Source organism: Lonchura striata, chromosome 29, assembly GCF_046129695.1.
Source record: "Lonchura striata isolate bLonStr1 chromosome 29, bLonStr1.mat, whole genome shotgun sequence".
NCBI lineage: Eukaryota > Metazoa > Chordata > Aves > Passeriformes > Estrildidae > Lonchura > Lonchura striata.
In genome coordinates this window covers 309,030-329,364 of record NC_134631.1, presented here as the reverse complement: position 1 = coordinate 329,364, position 20,335 = coordinate 309,030, and the positions used below count along the sequence as shown (strand labels likewise).

The following is a 20,335-nucleotide window of genomic DNA, read 5'->3' as shown; positions in this document are numbered from 1 at the left end:
AAATAGATATTATAAAAAAATATATATTATAAAATATCTATAATAAATATATAATAAATAAATATAAAATATATATACATAATAAATAGATATATAATAAATAGACTTATATATATAATATATATTATAAATATATATAATAAATATGTCTATAACAAATATATCCACAATAAATATATCTGTAATAAATACAATTTTTTGGCGTGGATCAATAAAAATAACATTTCTCCGCCCAACGTGGGGCTCGAACCCACGACCCTGAGATTAAGAGTCTCATGCTCTGCCGACTGAGCTAGCCGGGCGCTGGGAGCGCTCCGGGAAAAGCTGGAAAAGGCAAAATCCCACCCAAAAATTCGGAATTTTCGGGAACCCGGGAGTTAAAAAATTGTAATGGATTTTCATCGCGAGAAGCGAAGCGCTGATCCCTCCTAAAGAGTTTCTGCCCCTTTTCTAAAATGATTTTTATTTTTTATAATATAATGTAATATAGTATAATTTAGTATAATATAGTATAGTATAATATAGTATAATATAATGTAGTATAATGTAGTATAATATAGTATAATGTAGTATAATGTAGTATAATATAATGTAGTGTAATATAATATAATATAATATAATATAATATAATATAATATAATATAATATAATATAATATAATATAATATAATATAATATAATATAATATAATATAATATAATATAATATAATATAATATAATATAATATAACATAACATAACATAATATAACATAATATAACATAATATAGTATAATATAGTATAATATAGTATAATATAACAAAATATAATATAATATAACAAAATATAATATAATATAACATAATATAACATAACATAACATAACATAACATAACATAACATACTATAAATATTGTATTATAAACGTATTATTTCTAATATATTACAAATAATCATGTGGTATAAATAATATATAATAATATATTACAGAAATATTATTTATATTATAATACAAATACTGCATTATATTGTCATGTAATATAATATAATACAATATAATGTAATGTAATATAATGTTAATATTATTTTTATCATTATATATATCTTTATTATAAATGCAGTTATTTTAGCACAGCCGGTAAACGCCTTTCATATAAATGAATACATTCAATAAATTTAATAAATAAAATTAATAAAAAAAATTATTGCTTATTTCTTATTTACTCATTTATTTATCGCTCGCTAACGGAGCGAGAAGCACAAAAAGAGGAGAAAAAGGGAAATTTCGGGGCTTAGGAGATGTTTCACTAAAAAGAGATTAAAAGAAATGAACAAATCAATGAAATTTTAATTGGTTTTTGTCAATAAGAAATTCTTCCCTGACCGGGAATCGAACCCGGGCCGCGGCGGTGAGAGCGCCGAATCCTAACCACTAGACCACCAGGGAGCCCAATGCTAACCAATACCCCCCAAAATACCACCCAAATTCACATTTTTGGGTTAAATTCTTTAAAAAACTCCCATTTTACCCCCAAAATTTTAATTGTTCCCCCAAACGTTCCCTTTTCCCCCCAAAAAATGCCTTTTTTACCCTCCAAAATACTCATTTTAACGCCCAAAAATTCACTTTTTACCCCCCAGAAATTCACTTTGTACACTCAAAAAATTCCCTTTGTACACCCAAAAAATTCCCTTTTTACCCCCAAAAATTCAATTTTTACCCGCAAGAAATTTCCTTTTAACGCCCAAAAATATCCCTTTTTACCCTCAAAAAAAACTTTTATACATCTAAAAATGTCCCTTTTTACCCCCAAAAAGTTTCCTTTTGCCCCCAAAATTCCCTTTTTATCTAAAAATTTCCTTTTTACCCTCCAAAAAATTTCCTTTTTACTCCCCAAATTTCCTTTTTTTGAGGCTTTTGGGGGTTTTTTTTTGGTTTTTTGGGGGTTTTGGGAATTTTTTTGGTTTTTTTGGAGATTTTACGGGTTATTTTTGGGTTATTTTAAGGGGTTTTTGGGGGATTTTGGAGGATTTTGGGTTTTTTGGGGTTTTTTTTGGGGGGGATTTTTTTGGATTTTTTTGGGGGTTTTTGGGTTTTTTTTGGAGTTTTTTTTGGAACAACCTGAAACCCCCAAAATCAGGAGCGGATTTTGGCCGCGATCCCAACTCACCCCCCCAAAAAAACCCCAAATAATTCAAATTATTCCCCCCAGGAGCAGAAACGCGCGACTCCAACTCCTCCTCTCCTCCTCCACACAATAATTTCATTTTTTGGGTTTTTTTTGGGGGAGATTTTGGGGTTTTTTCGGTTATTTTTTGGGGGTAAAAAGGGTAAAAAAACGAAAAAAATTTTCAAAATTTCAGCTGTTTCTGCCCGGTTTCGAACCGGGGACCTTTCGCGTGTGAGGCGAACGTGATAACCACTACACTACAGAAACACCGCACGAGTTTATTATTGTATTTTTTCCAGAATACTTTTAATTTTTAATTTATTTTCCGGAATATTTTATATATTTTATTTATTTCCTGGAATATTTTTAATTTCTGCTTTTTCTCTTCAATATTTTAATTTTTTTTTTAATTTATTCTGGGAATTATTTCTATTTTTGCAAATTTTTTTTTAAATTTTAATTTTTGCTTTTTATTTCCTGGAATATTTTTTTTTTCCCTTCAGGAATATTTTATATTTTTGCAAATTTTTTGGCATATTTTAAATTTTTTTTTCTGGATTTTTTTTCCATTTTTTCTGGAATATTTTATATTTCTATACTTTTATTCAGGAATATTTTTAATTTTTGTTCTTTTTTTCTGGAATATTTTTTTATTTTTGGTTTTTTTCAGGAATATTTTATATTTTTGTACTTTTTTAATGGAATATTTTCTATTCTTGCGATTTTTAAAATGGAACATTTTTAATTTTTCCCTTTTTTCTGGAATATTTTTAATTTTTTGCTTTTTTTTCTGCAATATTATATATTTTTATTCTTTTTTTAAAAATATTTTTATATTTTTGCTTTTTTTTCAGGAATATTTTATATTTTTCCTTTGTTTTCCGGAATTATTTTTTTTTAAAATACTGGTCTATTTTATATTTTAATTTTTTTCCCTCTGGAATATTTTTAATTTTTGCAACTTTTTGTGGAATATTTTTAAATTTTGTACATTTTTCTACAAATAGTTTATATTTTTGATTATTTTTTAAAATTCAGGAAATTTTATGGGTTTTGAAATTTTTGTTTCTAAAATATTTTTAATTTTTTTGTTTATTCTGAAATAGTTCCTTTTTTTTTGCTCATTTTTTTCTGGAATATTTTATGGTTTTGAAATTTTTTTCTGGAATATTTTTAAAAATTGAGGTTTTTTTTCTGGAATATTTTTGATTTTTGCCAATTTTTTGGGGGGAAATATTTTTAATATTTGCATTTTTCTGGACTATTTTATATTTTTTATTTATTTTTTTTAAATATTTTATATTTTTCAGCGACAAAGTAAAAATGCAGCAGTTTGTCCTAAAAATATATATTTTTTTTAATTATTGATTTTTTCTTTAAGCAGCGTCGCCGTGAAGGAATTTGGGGAAGAATTAAAAATTAAAAATTAAACCAAAATTTGCTGTTTCTGCCCGGTTTCGAACCGGGGACCTTTCGCGTGTGAGGCGAACGTGATAACCACTACACTACAGAAACGCCGTGCCACGCTGCGCTTCCCTAACGGGCTCGAAATAAAATAAAATAAAATAAAATAAAATAAAATAAAATAAAATAAAATAAAATAAAATAAAATTAAATTAAATTAAATTAAATTAAATTAAATTAAATTAAATTAAAGGCAAACGTGATAACCACTACACTACAGAAACGCCGTGCCACGCTGCGCTTCCCTAACGGGCTCGAAATAAAATAAAATAAAATAAAATAAATCAAAACAAAACAAAACAAAATAAAATAAAATAAAATAAAATAAAATAAAATAAAATAAAATAAAATAAAATAAAATAAAATAAAATAAAATAAAATAAAATAAAATAAAATAAAATAAAATAAAATAAAATAAAAGCGAACGTGATAATCGCTACACTACAGAAACGGGCGGTGCTGTGCTTCTTAAAATAAAATAAAATAAAATAAAATAAAATAAAATAAAAATTAAATTAAATTAAATTAAATTAAATTAAATTAAATTAAATTAAATTAAATTAAATTAATTTGTCAGTTTGGGAATGGGATGGACCAAGATTTTGAATATTTATTTCTATTTTTGGGAATTCCACACTCAGGATACACCGAAATAAATATTTATTTGCATTTTTGGGAATTCCATACTTGAGATCCACCAAAATAAATATTTATTTTATTTTTGGGAATTCCACACTCAGAACCCACCAAAATATGGAATATTTATTTTATTTTCTCGTTTCAACAGGGTTAAAATCACTCCGGAACCTCTCGCCTTTGGGCGGGATTTTTTTTTTGGTTCCCGGGGGATCCTTTTGGAGCTTTTGCCCCAAATTTACCCAAAATCAGGACGAAAATTTGGGGGAAAAAAATGGAATTTTGTCGTTAATATCCCAGCGCCCGGCTAGCTCAGTCGGCAGAGCATGAGACTCTTAATCTCAGGGTCGTGGGTTCGAGCCCCACGTTGGGCGGAGAAATCTTATTTTATTACTGATCCACCCCAAAAAATTATATTTATTTTATAGATATTTATTATAGATATATTTATTAGATATATTTAATATATGTATTTATTATATATATTTATCCCCCCCAAAATTATATTTATTTTATATATATTTATTATAGATATATTTATTAGATATATTTAATATATGTATTTATTATATATATTTATCCCCCCAAAAATTATATTTATTTTATAGATATTTATTATAGATATATTTATTAGAGATATTTAATATATGTATTTATTATATATATTTATCCCCCAAAAAATTATATTTATTTTATATATATTTATTATAGATATATTTATTAGATATATTTAATATATGTATTTATTATATATATTTATCCCCCCAAAAATTATATTTATTTTATAGATATTTATTATAGATATATTTATTAGATATATTTAATATATGTATTTATTATATATATTTATCCCCCCAAAAATTATATTTATTTTATAGATATTTATTATATATATAATTATTAGATATGTTTATTATATGTATTTATTATATATACTTCTTATCTATTTTTATATATATATTTATATGTATGTTTATTCCTTTCACTTCCGAAATCTCATCTCATTTATTATTTTATTTTTCCTCATTTTTACATGATCGTAATTTTTAAATTTTCATTACTTAAATTTATTCTTCTTGATTATTATTATACTTAAAAATTATTATTCTTACCTTATTATTCCCTTCTTTTTTGGGCGTTTGTTCATTTTTTTTTCCTCCCTTTTTTATTGAATGAATGAAGGAATGAATGAAGGAATGAATGAAGGAATGATTGAATAAAAGTGACAAATTTTGATTTTTAAATGCCCGTTTTGCTGTTTTTTGCCCCAAATTTCCGCTGTCAGGATGGCCGAGTGGTCTAAGGCGCCAGACTCAAAGATAAAAAATTTAAAAAATAAAATTAATTAAAAGTAAATTAAAATAAAACTAAATGCCTCCCAAACAAAAAACCCAAAATAAATAAATAAATAAATACATGAATTAATGAATGAATGAGTGAATGAATAAATGAATAAAATTTAATAAAATAAAATTTAATAAAATAAAATAAAATAAAATAAAATAAAATAAAATAAAATAAAATAAAATAAAATAAAATTAAATTAAATTAAATTAAATTAAATTAAATTAAATTAAATTAAATTATTAAATTAAATTAAATTAAATTAAAATAAAAGTGACAAATTCTGATTTTTAAATGCCCGATTCACTGTTTTTTACCCCAAATTTTCGCCGTCAGGATGGCCGAGTGGTCTAAGGCGCCAGACTCAAGGAATTTCTCCTTCCCTCGGGAATTCTGGTCTCCTGCTGGAGGCGTGGGTTCGAATCCCACTCCTGACACGGCCAATTTTGGTCAAAAATAAAAATAAATTAAATTAATTCCCCTTTTCCAAATTATTCTTCCTTCATCAATTACTATTATTATAAATCATTTCAAATTTTCATTCCTTTTGATATCATGATTCTCCTTTTCAAAGCGTCAGTCCCTTTTTAAATCTTATTTTTTCCCTCTCTAAAATTACAATTTTTTTCCAATTATTATCCCTCTCTTTCAAGTTATTAATTCCAATTTTTTATAATTATTATTAGAAAATGTTCATATTTCAAATCTCCCCCCCCTTTTCCATGTTTCTGTAATTTTTGGAAATCTTGCTGCCTTCTGAAATGATTAATCTCCATTAAAAAATCCTAATTACAAATAATTAAGGCCTCAACAATCGTCATTGTTTAATTTCGGAATTTTATATATATATATATATATTTTTTTAAATATTTTATATATAATGTAATGTAATGTAATGTAACATAACTAAATATAAATGAATATAATTAATTTAATATAATTTAATATAATTTAATATAACACAGTATCATATCATGAAATATATAATATAATATAATATAATATAATATAATGTAATGTAATGTAATGTAATGTAATGTAATGTAATATAAATATTGTAATAAAAACATATTATTTCTAATATATTACAAATAATCATGTGTTATAAATAATATATAATAATATAGTATATTAATATATTACAGAAATATTATTTACATTATAAAAAATTTGCATTATATAATATAATATAATATAATATAATATAATATAATATAATATAATGTAATGTAATGTAATGTCATATAATATAAATATTAATTTTATTATATATATGTATATTATAATTGCAGTTATTTTAGCACAGCCGTTAAACGCCTTTCATATAAATGAATACATTCAATACATTTAATAAATAAAATATCATTATTGCTTATTTCCTTTTTACTCATTTATTTATCGCTCGCTAACGGAGCGAGAAGCACCAAAAAGAGGAGAAAAAGGGAAATTTTGGGGCTTAGGAGATGTTTCACTAAAAAGAGATTAAAATAAATGAACAAATCAATGAAATTTTAATTGGTTTTATGTAAATTAAAAAAATCCTTCCCTGACCGGGAATCGAACCCGGGCCGCGGCGGTGAGAGCGCCGAATCCTAACCACTAGACCACCAGGGAGGCCAATGTTAGCCAGTACCCCCCAAAGTACCACCCAAATTAATTATATTTTAATTTTTTGGGGGGCTAAATTGATGGAAAAAAGGGTTTTTTCTGTGTTTTTTGCCCTTTTTTTCATACATTCCGACTGATAAAATTTCTCTCGACTTTCCAACCATCATTTCACCCACCCAAGTGCGGATTGTCCTGGCAGAAATGATGGAAAAAAGGGGATTTTACACCCAAAATGGGGTCAGGGAAATGATGGGAAAAAGGGGAATTTTACACCCAAAATGGGGTCAGGGAAATGATGGGAAAAATGGGAATTTTACACCCAAAATGGGGTCAGGGAAATGATGGGAAAAAGGGGATTTTACACCCAAAATGGGGTCAGGGAAATGATGGGAAAAAGGGGATTTTACACCCAAAATGGGGTCAGGGAAATGATGGGAAAAAGGGGATTTTACACCCAAAATGGGGTCTGGGGCACAACCTGAAATTCTGCCCAAAATTGGGTCAAATTTTGCCCAAATTTGGTCAAATTCTGGCCAAATTGCGTCAAATTCTGCAAATATTGGGTCAAATTCTGCCCAAATTGGGTCAAATTCTTACCAAAATTGGGTGAAATTCTGCCCAGAATTGGGTCAAATTCTGCCCAAATTGGGCTACACTGCCAAAATTGATTTTGCACAAAATTGGGTCAAATTTTGCCTAAAATTGGGTCAAATTCTGCCAAAATTGGGTCAAATTTTGCTAAAATTGGGTCAAATTCTGCCCAAATTGTTTCAGATGTGAGGGGAAGAAAAGGGAAAAAAGGAGAAAAATGGCTCAGATGGGATGAAAATGTAAAAGTGAGGGGGAAAATGAGGGGAAAAAGGAAAAAAAGGAGAAAAAAAGGAGAAATTGGCTGTTTCTGCCCGGTTTCGAACCGGGGACCTTTCGCGTGTGAGGCGAACGTGATAACCACTACACTACAGAAACGCCGTGCGACGCTGCGCTTCCCTAACGGGCTCGAAATAAAATAAAATAAAATAAAATAAAATAAAATAAAATAAAATAAAATAAAATAAAATAAAATAAAATTAAATTAAATTAAATTAAATTAAATTAAATTAAATTAAATTAAATTAAAGGCAAACGTGATAACCACTACACTACAGAAACGCCGTGCGACGCTGCGCTTCCCTAACGGGCTCGAAATAAAATAAAATAAAATAAAATAAAATAAAATAAAATAAAATAAAATAAAATAAAATGAAATGAAATAAAATAAAATAAAATAAAATAAAATAAAATAAAATAAAATAAAATAAAATAAAATAAAAGCGAACGTGATCACCGCTACACCACAGAAACGGCGCGCCCGCTCCGCGCTGCACGGAGGGAAAAAGTGCGGAAAAAAGAGAATTTGGGGAAAATGGGAGCGGGACCGGGACCAGAACCGGGAACGGGAACCGGACCGGGAGCAGGACCGGAACCGGACTGGGACCGGGAGCAGGAGTGGGAACGGGACCAGAATCGGGACCAGGACCGGGACCGGGAGCGGGACTGGGACCGGGACCGGAACCAGACCGGGAATGGGACCCGGACCTGGAGCAGGACCGGAACCGGACTGGGACTGGGACCGGAACCGGACCGGGAATAGGACCCGGACCGGGAGCAGGACCGGAACCGGACCGGGAGTAGGAGTGGGAACAGGACCAGGACCGGGACCGGAACCGGGAGCAGGAGTGGGAACGGGACCAGAACCGGACCGGGAGCGGGAGCGGGACTGGAACCGGACCGGGAATGGGACCCGGACCGGGAGCAGGACCAGAACCGGACCGGGACCGGGAGTAGGAGTGGGAACGGGACCAGGACCGGGACCGGGAGCAGGAGTGGGACCTGGACCGGGAGCAGGACCGGAACCGGACCGGGACCGGGAGTAGGAGTGGGAACGGGACCAGAATCGGGACCGGGACCGGGAGCAGGAGTGGGAACGGGACCAGAACCGGGAAGGGAACCGGACCGGGAGCGGGAGCGGGACCGGAACCGGACCGGGAATGGGACCCGGACCTGGAGCAGGACCGGAACCGGACCGGGACCGGGAGTAGGAGTGGGAACGGGACCAGAACCGGGACTGGAACCGGGACCGGGACCCGGACCGGGAGTGGGAGTTGGACCGAGAGATGGTGTGAGACCGGAACCGGGACTGGGAACCGGACCGTGACCTGGATCGGGACCGGGACCAGGACCAGGACCAAGATCAGGATCAGGACCCAGACTGGGACCCGGACCGGGACCGGAACCGGGAGCAGGACCGGGAACGGGAGCAGGACTACGAACAGGAGCAGGACCAAGACCGGGAATGGAACCGGGACCGGGAGTGGGACCAAGACCGGAACCTGGATCGGGACCAGCACCGGGACCGGGAATGGGAATTGGACCAAAATTCGGAGTGGGACCCGGACCAGGACCGGAACCGGGAGCAGGACCGGGACCAGGCCCAGGAACTGGACCAGGACCAGGACCGGGACCGGGACCGAGAGTGGGACTGATAGAGACCGGGAACCGGACCAGGACCCGAACCGGGACCAGGACCGGGAATGGGACCCGGACCAGGACCGGGACTGGGACGGTGACCCGGACCGGGACGGTGACCGGGAGCGGGACTGGGACCGGGACCCGCACCGGGACCGGGACCGGGACCGGGACCCAGACCAGGACCAGAACCAGGACCGGGAGTGAGACCCAGACCGGGACCAGGACCGGGACCGGGACCGGGACCGGGACCGGGACCAAGATCAGGATGGGGAGTGGGACTGGGAGTGGGACCGGGACCGGGAACCGGACCGGGACCGGGACCGGGAATGGGACTGATGGAGAGACGGGGAACCGGACCCGTACCGGGACCAGAACCGAGACCAGGACCGGGACTGGGACCGGGACCCGGACCGGGACCGGGACCGGGACCAGGACCCGGACCGGGACCGGGAATGGGACTGATGGAGAGACGGGGAACCGGACCCGTACCGGGACCAGAACCGGGACTTGGGGCTCGGACCGCCCCGTTTCCCGCCCAAGCCCCGCCGCCCCCCGGTCCACCGGGGGCACCGAGAGGCGGAAGTGACGCTCCCGCCCCGCCCCGCCGTCGCTCGGGAACCGGAGCCAGCCCCGGTCACGGGGAGCGCCGGAAGGCGGAAAAGCCGCGGCGATTCCCGGGAGAACCGGGCGGGAACCGGGAGGGAACTGGGAGAACCGGGCGGGAACTGGGAGAACCGGATGGGAACCGGGAGAACCGGGCGGGAACCGGGAGGGAACCGGGAGAACCGGGAGAACCGGGTGGGAACCGGGAGAACCGGACAGGAACCGGGAGAACTGTGAGGGAACCGGGAAAACCAGGAGAACCGGACGAGCACCGGGAGAACTGGACAAGCACCGGGAAAACTTTTTATTTTTTGGGGTTTTTTTTTAAATTTTGGGGTTTTTTTTAAAAAAAATTTTTGTTTTTAAATTTTGGGGTTTTCTTTAAATTTTGGGGTGTTTTTTATTTTAAGTTTCGGGTGTGTTTTTTTTTAATTTTTGGGTTTTTTGTTAAATTTAAGATTTTCCCCCAAAACGCGAGAAACGGCCCTGAAATCCCTCCCCCGATGACGTCATCAGAACTTTCATTTTTATTTTTCTTTTTCTTTTATTTCTTTGCGGAGGTGACGGGAAGCGACTCCGGCGGCGACTTTTCGATTTTTGGGGTGAAAAAGGCGGATTTTGGGTCAGCGGGTGCCGATGGTCACCTGCCACACCCGCACCAGGTTGTCGGTGTAGCCGGCGAAGAGGGTCTGGGGGTGAAAGGTCAGAGGTCAGCCGGGGGTCAAAAGGTCACGCAAAGGTCAAGGGTCACTCGGGGGTCGCTCAAAGGTCACTCAGGGGTCAAAGGTCGCTCAGAGATCGCTCAAGGGTCACGCAAAGGTCACTCAAAAGGCTAAAGGTCACTCAAGGGTCACTCAAAGGTCACTTAAGGGTCACTCAGAAGGTTAAAGGTCACTCAGGGGTCACTCAAAGGCCAAAGGTCACTCAAGGGTCACTCAGGGATTAAAGGTCACTCAGAGATTGCTCAAGGGTCACGCAAAGGTCACTCAAAAGGCTAAAGGTCACTCAGGGGTCACTCAAAGGCCAAAGGTCACTCAAGGGTCACTCAGGGGTCAAAGGTCACTCAGAAATTGCTCAAGGGTCACGCAAAGGTCACTCAAGGGTCACTCAAAAGGCTAAAGGTCACTCAAGGGTCACTCAGGGGTCATTCAAAGGCCAAAGGTCGCACAGGGGTCAGTCAAGGGTTACGCAAAGGTCATTAAGGGGTCGAGGGTCACTCAAAAGGTTAAAGGTCACTCAAAGGTCACTCAGGGGTCACTCAAAGATTAAAGGTAACTCAGGGGTCACTCAGGGGTCATTCAAAGGCCAAAGGTCACTCGGGGGTAATTCAAAGGTCACTCAGGGGTCACTCAAAGGCCAAAGGTCACTCAGGTGTCACACAGGGGTCACTCAAGGGTTACGCAAAGGTCATTAAGGGGTCAAGGGTCACTCAAAAGGTTAAAGGTCACTCAAAGGTCACCCAGGGGTCATTCAAAGGCCAAATGTCACTCAGGGGTCACTCAAAAGGTTAAAGGTCACGCAAACATCAAGGGTCACTCAAATCCCCCATCCCCAGGTGAGGAGGTCCCACCCAGGTGGGTGAGGAGGTCCCACCCAAGGAGGTCCCACCCAGGTGGGTGAGGAGGTCCCAAGGTGGGTGATGTCCCCAGGTGAGGAGGTCCCAGGTGAGGCGGTCCCACCCGAGGAGGGTGAGAAGGTCCCACCCATCTGGAGATCCCACCCAGATGAGGAGGTCCCACCCAGGTGTGAGGAGGTCCCACCCGAGGAGATCCCACCCAGGTGAGAAGGTCCCCAGGTGGGTGAGGAGGTCCCACCCGAGGAGATCCCACCCGAGGAGGTCCCACCCAGATGAGGAGGTCCCACCCAGGTGTGAGGAGGTCCCAGGTGAGGAGATCCCAGGTGAGGAGATCCCACCCAGGTGAGGAGATCCCACCCAAGTGAGGAGATCCCACCCAGGTGAGGAGATCCCACCCAGGTGAGGAGATCCCACCCAAGTGAGGAGATCCCACCCAGGTGAGGAGGTCCCACCCGTGTGAGGAGGTCCCACCCGAGGAGATCCCACCCAGGTGAGGAGGTCCCACCTGTCCGTCGGCCGACCAGGCCAGCGAGGTGCACTGGGGCGGCTCCGCTTTGCTGCTGGTGCTGATGACCTCCTGCTTCAGCTCGTCCACGATGATCTTCCCCTCCAGGTCCTGCGGGACACCCGGTCAGGCCCGGAAGCTCTCCAGGTGCCACCTGGGCACGCCTGGACTTCTCCAGATCCCACCTGGAACCTCCTCAGATCCCACCTGGACTTCAGATCCCACCTGGAACCTCTCCAGATCCCACCTGGTCATGCCTGAACCTCTCCAGATCCCATCTGGGCACACCTGAACCTCTCCAGATCCCACCTGAACTTCAGATCCCACCTGGAACCTCTCAAGATCCCACCTAGTCACACCTGAACTTCTCCAGATCCCACCTGGAACCTCTCAAGATCCCATCTAGTCACACCTGAACTTCTCCAGATCCCACCTGGAACCTCTCAAGATCCCACCTAGTCACACCTGAACTTCTCCAGATCCCACCTGGAACCTCTCAAGATCCCACCTAGTCACACCTGAACTTCTCCAGATCCCATCTGGGCACACCTGAACCTCTCCAGATGCCACCTGGAACTTCTCCAGATCCCACCTGAACTTCAGATCCCACCTGGAACCTCTCAAGATCCCAACAAGTCACACCTGAACTTCTCCAGATCCCACCTGGAACCTCTCAAGATCCCACCTAGTCACACCTGAACTTCTCCAGATCCCATCTGGGCACACCTGGAACCTCTCCAGATGCCACCTGGAACTTCTCCAGATCCCACCTGAACTTCAGATCCCACCTGGAACCTCTCCAGATCCCACCTAGTCACACCTGAACCTCTCCAGATCCCACCTGGTCCCACCTGGATCTTGTCCAGATCCTGCCCAGATCCCACCCGGTCACACCTGGAACCTCTCCAGATCCCACCCGGTCACACCTGGAACCTCTCCAGATGCCATCTGGATCCTGCTCACATCCCACCTGGATCTTCTCCAAATCCCACCTGGTCCCACCTGGGACTTCCCCAAATCCCACCTGGAACCTCTCCAGATTCCACCATGGTCCCACCTGGATCCTGCTGAGATCTCACCTGGATCCTGAGTGGATCCTGCTGAGATCCCACCCAGATCCCACCTGGAGCCTGCCAAGATCCCACCATGGATCCCACCACGATCCTGTCCAGATCCCACCACAATTCTGCCCAGATCCCACCTGGATCCTGCTGAAATCCCACCTGGATCTCACTGAGATCCCACCATGGTCCCACCACGATCCTGCCCAGATTCCACCATGATCCCACCTCGATCCTGCCCAGATCCCACCTAGAACCTCTCCAGATCCCACCTGGATCTCACCCAGGTTCCACCAAGGTCCCACCTGGATCCTGCCCAGATCCCACCTGGAACCTCTCCAGATCCCACCTGGGTCACACCTGGTACCTCTCCAGATCCCATCCCGGATCCTGCTGAGATCCCCCCATGGTCCCACCAAGACCCTGCCCAGACCCCACCATGGTCCCACCAGGTCCCCACCCCACCCCAAGCTCAGAAACAGCCTCTGGGTCTCCCCACGGGACAATCGGAGACATCCCAAGGTTTCATCATGGCTTCGGGCGGACCCGTCCCCGATTCCCACCACCCGTGGGGGTTGTCCCACTGCCCCGGTGGGGTTGTCTTCTCCTCACCCAGATCTTGATGCTGGGCCCGGTGGCGGCGCACAGCCAGTAGCGGTTGGGGCTGAAGCAGAGGGCGTTGATGACGTCGCCGCCGTCCAACGTGTAGAGGTGCTTGCCCTCGTTGAGGTCCCACAGCATGGCCTGGCCGTCCTGGGGACAACCCAAGAGTCAGGGTGGACCCACCTGGAGGTCCACATGTGGGTCATGGAGGCCAGAAGGTCTCGAGGAGCTCCAAAAGGTCTTGAGGAGCTCCAAAAGGTCTCAGGAACCTCCAGGAAGTTCTCAAGAACCTCCAGGAAGATCTTAAAGAGCTTCAGGAAGATCCCCCAAGAGCTCCAGAACGTCCCCATGAGCTCCAAAAGGTCTCAAGAACCTCCAGGAGGATCTCAAAGAGCTTCAGAAGATCCCCCAGGAGCTCAGGAACGTCCCAGGAACATCCCAGGAACATCCCAGATCTCAAGAGGTTCCCTGGGGTCTCCTAAAAGGTCTCCAAAACCTCCAGGAAGTTCTCAAGAACCTCCAGGAAGATCTCAAAGAGCTTCAGAACAATTCCCCAGGAGCTCAGGAACGTCCCCGTGAGCTCCAAAAGGTCTCAAGGAGCTCCAAAAGATCTCAAGAACCTTTAGGAAGTTCTCAAGCACCTCCATGAAGTTCTCCAGAACCTCCACGAAGTTCTCAAAACCTCCATAAAAGTCTCAAAACCTCCAGGAAGTTCTCAAGAACCTCCATGAAGATCTCCAGAACCTCCATGAAGATCCCCCAGGAGCTGAGGAACCTTCCAGAAACCTCCCAGGACCATTTCAGATCTCAAGAGGTTCCTTGAAGTACCCCAAGAACCTCCATGAAGATCTCCAGAATTTCCATGAAGTTCTCAAAACCTCCATAAAAACCTCCAAAACCTCCATGAATATCTCCAAAACCTCCATGAAGTTCTCCAGAACCTCCATGAAGATCTCCAGAATCTCCATGAAGTTCTCAAAACCTCCATGAATATCTCCAAAACCTCCATGAAGTTCTCAAAACCTCCATAAAGATCTTAAGAACCTCCATAAAGATCTCCAAAACCTCCATGAAGTTCTCCAGAACCTCCATGAAGATCTCCAGAACCTCCACGAAGACCCCCCGGGAGCTGAGGAACCTCCCAGGACCACCCCAGGCGCACCTTGCCGCCGGAGGCGCAGAGCGAGCCGTCGGGGGACACGGTGACCGTGTTGAGGTAGCCCGTGTGGCCGATGTGGTTGGTCTTCAGCTTGCAGTTGGCCAAGTTCCACACCTGGGATGGAGAAATTCCAGGTGAGAAGAGCCAAAATTTGGGGTTTTTTTGGAGGTTTGGAGGAGCTCCAGAAGCTGACCTTGACCAGCTTGTCCCAGCCGCAGGAGACGATGATGGGGTTGCTGCTGTTGGGCGAGAAGCGGACGCAGGAGACCCACTCGGAGTGGCTCTCGTCCTGTGGTGGGACGTGGCAGGAGAAGACACCGGTGACGGGACGGAGTGCAGGGTGGAGGAGAACCGGGAGGAACCGAAAGAACGGCAACAAAAAAGGACCAAAAGTCAACAAAGTTGACCCAAATTCTCCAAGATTGACCCAAAAGCCAACAAGAACCACCCCAAAAATGACCCAAAACCACCAAGGATGACCCAAAGTCACCAAGAATGAGCCAAAGCCACCAAGGATGACCCAAAGCCACCAAGAATGACCCAAAGCCACCAAGAATGACCCAAAACCACCAAGAATGACCCAAAGCCACCAAGAATGACCCAAACCCACCAAGAATGACCCAAAGCCACCAAGGATGACCCAGAACCACCAAGAACGACCCAAAGCCACCAAGAATGACCCAAACCCACCAAGAATGACCCAAAGCCACCAAGGATGACCCAGAACCACCAAGAACGACCCAAAGCCACCAAGAATGACCCAAACCCACCAAGAACCACCCCAAACCTACCAAGGATGACCCAAACCCACCAAGAATGACCAAAACCCACCAAGAACGATCCAAACCCAACAAGGATGATCCAAACCCACCAAAACTGACCCCAAACCCACCAAGAACGACCCAAACCCACCAAGGATGACCCAAAGCCACCAAAAATGACCAAAACCCACCAAGAACAATCCCAAACCCACCAAGGATGACCCAAACCCACCAAAAATGACCAAAACCCACCAAGAACGATCCAAACCCAACAAGGATGATCCAAACCCACCAAAACTGACCCCAAACCCACCAAGAACGACCCTAAACCCACCAAGAACGACCCTAAACCCACCAAGAATGACCCAAACCCACCAAGAACCACCTCAAACCCACCAAGAACCACCTCAAACCCACCAAAAAGGACCAAAACCCCCCAAAAACGCCCCCAAAGTCCCAAAATCGACCCTGCCCAGGTCTCACCTGCACCGTGTACTTGCAGACCCCCAAGGTGTTCCAGAGCTTGATGGTCTTGTCCCGCGAGCCGGACACGATCTGCCGGTTGTCCGAGGAGAAGGCCACGCTCAGAACGTCCTTGGTGTGACCCACGAAGCGCCTCGTGGTCGTCCCCCTGCGAGGATCGAGGTCAGCAGCCTGAAAACCATGGTGGAACCCCAAAAACCAGGTGGAGAACCCAAAAAAACATGGGGGAAACCAAAAACCAGGTGGAGAACTCAAAAACCACGGGGAGAACCCCAAAAAACCATGGGGAGAACCCAAAAACCAGGTGGAGAACCCCAAAACCAGGTGGAAAACCAAAAAGCCAGGTGGAGAACCCATAAACCAGGTGGAGAACCCCAAAAACCAGGTGGAGAACCCAAAAAACCAAATGGAAAACTCAAAAAGCAGGTAGAGAACCCCAAAAACCAGGTGGAGAACCCAAAAAACCATGGAGGAACCAAAAAACCAGGTGGAGAACCCAAAAAACCATGGAGGAACCCCAAAACCAGGTGGAGAACCCTAAAACCAGTTGGAAAACTCAAAAACCAGGTGGAGAACCCCAAAAACCAGGTGGAGAACCCCAAAACCAGGTTGAGAACCCAAAAACCACATGGAGAACCAAAAAAACCCACCAAAAATGGGGAAAAACAGGCAGGAATTGGGGTGAAAAAATGTTTTTTGGGGTGGGATGAGTTCGGTTCCATAAATGATGGTCTTCTTGTCTGGGACACCCCAAAATTTTGCCCAAAATTGGGCTGCTCCCCCGAAATGTTCTCCCATCATCATTGCAGGACGTGTCGTCAGATCCCGTGGGATCGGATGGAGACGTCAGGTCTAATCATCGGGAGAGGGGCGAGCAGCTCGAAAATCCCAAATTCCGACCCAAAAATTTGGGATTTACCCAAATTTTGGGATGATCTGACGCTGGTGAGACCCAAAACCCCTGGTGGGACCCCAAAACCCACGTGGTGAGATCCCAGAGGAGAAAGGATGGTGGACACCTCAATCCCACCCCAAAAATCCCAAATTTCCCCAACTTTTGGGACAACCTGACCCTGGTGGGACCCCAAAACCCACGTGGTGAGATCCCAGAGAAGAAAGGATGGTGGACACCTCAAACCTTCTCAATCCCACCCCAAAAATTCAGGATTTACCCAAATTCTGACCCTGGTGGGACCCCAAAACCCACGTAGTGAGATCCCAGAGAAGAAAGGATGGTGGACACCTCAAACCTTCTCAATCCCACCCCAAAAATTCGGGATTTACCCAAATTCTGACCCTGGTGGGACCCCAAAACCTTCTCTAAAGACCCCCAAATTTTAGGTGGAACCCCAAAACGGACGTGGTGAGGTCCCAGAGGCGCAGGGTCCCGTCCCAGGAGCCTGAGAGCGCAAACTGCCCGTCCGAGGAGATGACCACGTCGCTGACGAAGTGCGAGTGGCCGCGCAGCGCCCGCTGCGGGATCCCGTAGTTGGTCTCATCGCGCGTCAGCTTCCACATGATGATGGTCTTGTCTGGGGTGGGGACAAGCGGGGGGTGTCACCTCCATGGATATCCTTGGTTCTTGGTGGGTTTGGGGTCATCCTTGGTGGGTTTGGGGTGGTTCTTGGTGGGTTTGGGTCATTCTTGGTGGGTTTGGGGTGGCTCTTGGTGGGTTTGGGGTGGTTTTGGGTCATCCTTGTTGGATTTGGGTCATTCTTGGTGGGTTTGAGGTGGTTCTTGGTGGGTTTGGGTCATTCTTGGTGGGTTTGGGTCATTCTTGGTGGGTTTGAGGTCGTTCTTGGTGGGTTTGGGTCATTCTTGGTGGGTTTGGGTCATTCTTGGTGGGTTTTAGGTGCTTCTTGGTGGGTTTGGGGTCATCTTTGGTGGGTTTGGGTCATTTTTGGTGGGTTTGGGGTGGTTTTGGGTCATCCTTGGTAGGTTTGAGGTGGTTCTTGGTGGGTTTGGATCATTCTTGGTGGGTTTGGGTCATTCTTGGTGGGTTTGGGCCATTCTTGGTGGGTTTGGGGTCCCCCACCCGTGGGTGCCCCCAGCCCCATTTCCCCTATGGGTGCCCCCAGCCCCATTTCCCCCATGGGTGCCCCCAGCCCCATTTCACCCCATCTCCCACCCATTTCACCCATGGGTGCCCCCAGCCCCATTTCCCCCGTGGGTGCCCCCAGCCCCATTTCACCCCATCTCCCACCCATTTCACCCATGGGTGCCCCCAGCCCCATTTCCCCTGTAGGTGCCCCCAGCCCCATTTCCCCTGTAGGTGCCCCCAGCCCCATTTCACCCATGGGTGCCCCCAGCCCCATTTCCCCTATGGGTGCCCCCAGCCCCATTTCCCCCGTGGGTGCCCCCAGCCCCATTTCCCCTATGGGTGCCCCCAGCCCCATTTCCCCTATGGGTGCCCCCAGCCCCATTTCCCCCGTGGGTGCCCCCAGCCCCATTTCACCCATGGGTGCCCCCAGCCCCATTTCCCCCGTGGGTGCCCCCAGCCCCATTTCCCCTGTAGGTGCCCCCAGCCCCATTTCCCCCATCTCCCACCCATTTCCCCCGTGGGTGCCCCCAGCCCCATTTCCCCCGTGGGTGCCCCCAGCCCCATTTCCCCTGTAGGTGCCCCCAGCCCCATTTCACCCATGGGTGCCCCCAGCCCCATTTCCCCTATGGGTGCCCCCAGCCCCATTTCCCCCGTGGGTGCCCCCAGCCCCATTTCCCCTATGGGTGCCCCCAGCCCCATTTCCCCTATGGGTGCCCCCAGCCCCATTTCCCCCGTGGGTGCCCCCAGCCCCATTTCACCCATGGGTGCCCCCAGCCCCATTTCCCCCGTGGGTGCCCCCAGCCCCATTTCCCCTGTAGGTGCCCCCAGCCCCATTTCCCCCATCTCCCACCCATTTCCCCCGTGGGTGCCCCCAGCCCCATTTCCCCCGTGGGTGCCCCCAGCCCCATTTCCCCTGTAGGTGCCCCCAGCCCCATTTCCCCCGTGGGTGCCCCCAGCCCCATTTCCCCCGTGGGTGCCCCCAGCCCCATTTCCCCCATGGGTGCCCCCAGCCCCATTTCCCCCGTGGGTGCCCCCAGCCCTATTTCACCCCATCTCCCACCCATTTCACCCATGGGTGCCCCCAGCCCCATTTCACCTATGGGTGCCCCCAGCCCCATTTCCCCTGCAGGTGCCCCCAGCCCCATTTCCCCTGTAGGTGCCCCCAGCCCCATTTCCCCTATGGGTGCCCCCAGCCCCAATTCCCCTATGGGTGCCCCCAGCCCCATTTCCCCCGTGGGTGCCCCCAGCCCCATTTCCCCCCCATCTCCCACCCCCCAATTTCCCCTATGGGTGCCCCCAGCCCCATTTCACCCATGGGTCCCCCCCATTTCCCCTATGGGTGCCCCCAGCCCCATTTCACCCATGGGTCCCCCCCATTTCCCCTGTAGGTGCCCCCAGCCCCATTTCCCCCGTGGGTGCCCCCCCCCCCCTCCATCCCCATGGCCGCCCTCACCGCGCGACGCCGACAGGATCATGTCCGGGAACTGCGGCGTGGTGGCGATCTGCGTCACCCAACCATTGTGGCCCTTCAGGGTCCCCCGCAGGGTCATCTGCTCCGTCATGGCGGCGCCGATGGAGGCGGCGGCGCCGAGGATGGCGGCGGATTCGCGGCGGGTTCGCGGCGGCCTCGGCGCGCAGCCCTCCGTCCCCTCAGGCGGCGGCGGGGAGAAAGAGGAGGCGCCGCTTCCGGGAGAAGCGGAAGTGACGTCAGTTCCGTACGGAATGATGGCGGCCGGTATGGGGGGAGTAAGGAGGCGGCGCCATTTTGGTGTACGGAAAATGGAGGCGGGGATTTGGGGGGGGTCTCGGGGAAGGTTCCAGGAGGCCCAAAA

At 45.2% G+C, this 20,335-nt stretch overlaps 1 protein-coding gene and 8 non-coding genes across 9 annotated transcripts; 2 read left to right on the top strand and 7 right to left on the bottom strand.

The window, feature by feature from the left end:
• Nucleotides 1-229: 229 nt before the first annotated feature.
• Nucleotides 230-302, bottom strand: TRNAK-CUU (transfer RNA lysine (anticodon CUU)). The gene has a single exon. It is a non-coding gene; the product is annotated as a tRNA-Lys (tRNA).
• Nucleotides 303-1,355: 1,053 nt separating this feature from the next.
• TRNAE-CUC (transfer RNA glutamic acid (anticodon CUC)) lies at nucleotides 1,356-1,427 on the bottom strand. Its single transcript has one exon. It is a non-coding gene; the product is annotated as a tRNA-Glu (tRNA).
• A 918-nt stretch (nucleotides 1,428-2,345) lies between these two features.
• Nucleotides 2,346-2,418, bottom strand: TRNAV-CAC (transfer RNA valine (anticodon CAC)). The gene has a single exon. It is a non-coding gene; the product is annotated as a tRNA-Val (tRNA).
• A 1,175-nt stretch (nucleotides 2,419-3,593) lies between these two features.
• Nucleotides 3,594-3,666, bottom strand: TRNAV-CAC (transfer RNA valine (anticodon CAC)). Its single transcript has one exon. It is a non-coding gene; the product is annotated as a tRNA-Val (tRNA).
• Nucleotides 3,667-4,552: 886 nt separating this feature from the next.
• TRNAK-CUU (transfer RNA lysine (anticodon CUU)) lies at nucleotides 4,553-4,625 on the top strand. Its single transcript has one exon. It is a non-coding gene; the product is annotated as a tRNA-Lys (tRNA).
• A 1,301-nt stretch (nucleotides 4,626-5,926) lies between these two features.
• TRNAL-CAA (transfer RNA leucine (anticodon CAA)) lies at nucleotides 5,927-6,032 on the top strand. The gene is made up of 2 exons: nucleotides 5,927-5,964; nucleotides 5,987-6,032. It is a non-coding gene; the product is annotated as a tRNA-Leu (tRNA).
• Nucleotides 6,033-7,137: 1,105 nt separating this feature from the next.
• Nucleotides 7,138-7,209, bottom strand: TRNAE-CUC (transfer RNA glutamic acid (anticodon CUC)). Its single transcript has one exon. It is a non-coding gene; the product is annotated as a tRNA-Glu (tRNA).
• An 887-nt stretch (nucleotides 7,210-8,096) lies between these two features.
• Nucleotides 8,097-8,169, bottom strand: TRNAV-CAC (transfer RNA valine (anticodon CAC)). Its single transcript has one exon. It is a non-coding gene; the product is annotated as a tRNA-Val (tRNA).
• A 2,664-nt stretch (nucleotides 8,170-10,833) lies between these two features.
• On the bottom strand, nucleotides 10,834-20,177 carry RACK1 (receptor for activated C kinase 1). Its single transcript, XM_077788952.1, has 8 exons — nucleotides 19,957-20,177; nucleotides 17,823-17,994; nucleotides 16,463-16,610; nucleotides 15,412-15,507; nucleotides 15,222-15,332; nucleotides 14,069-14,209; nucleotides 12,396-12,506; nucleotides 10,834-11,003 (listed from the first exon to the last, which is right to left on the bottom strand). The coding sequence occupies exons 1-8, from the start codon at nucleotides 20,063-20,065 to the stop codon at nucleotides 10,938-10,940; spliced, it is 954 nt and encodes a 317-aa protein (XP_077645078.1). The 5' UTR covers nucleotides 20,066-20,177; the 3' UTR covers nucleotides 10,834-10,937.
• Between the last annotated feature and the right edge of the window lie 158 nt (nucleotides 20,178-20,335).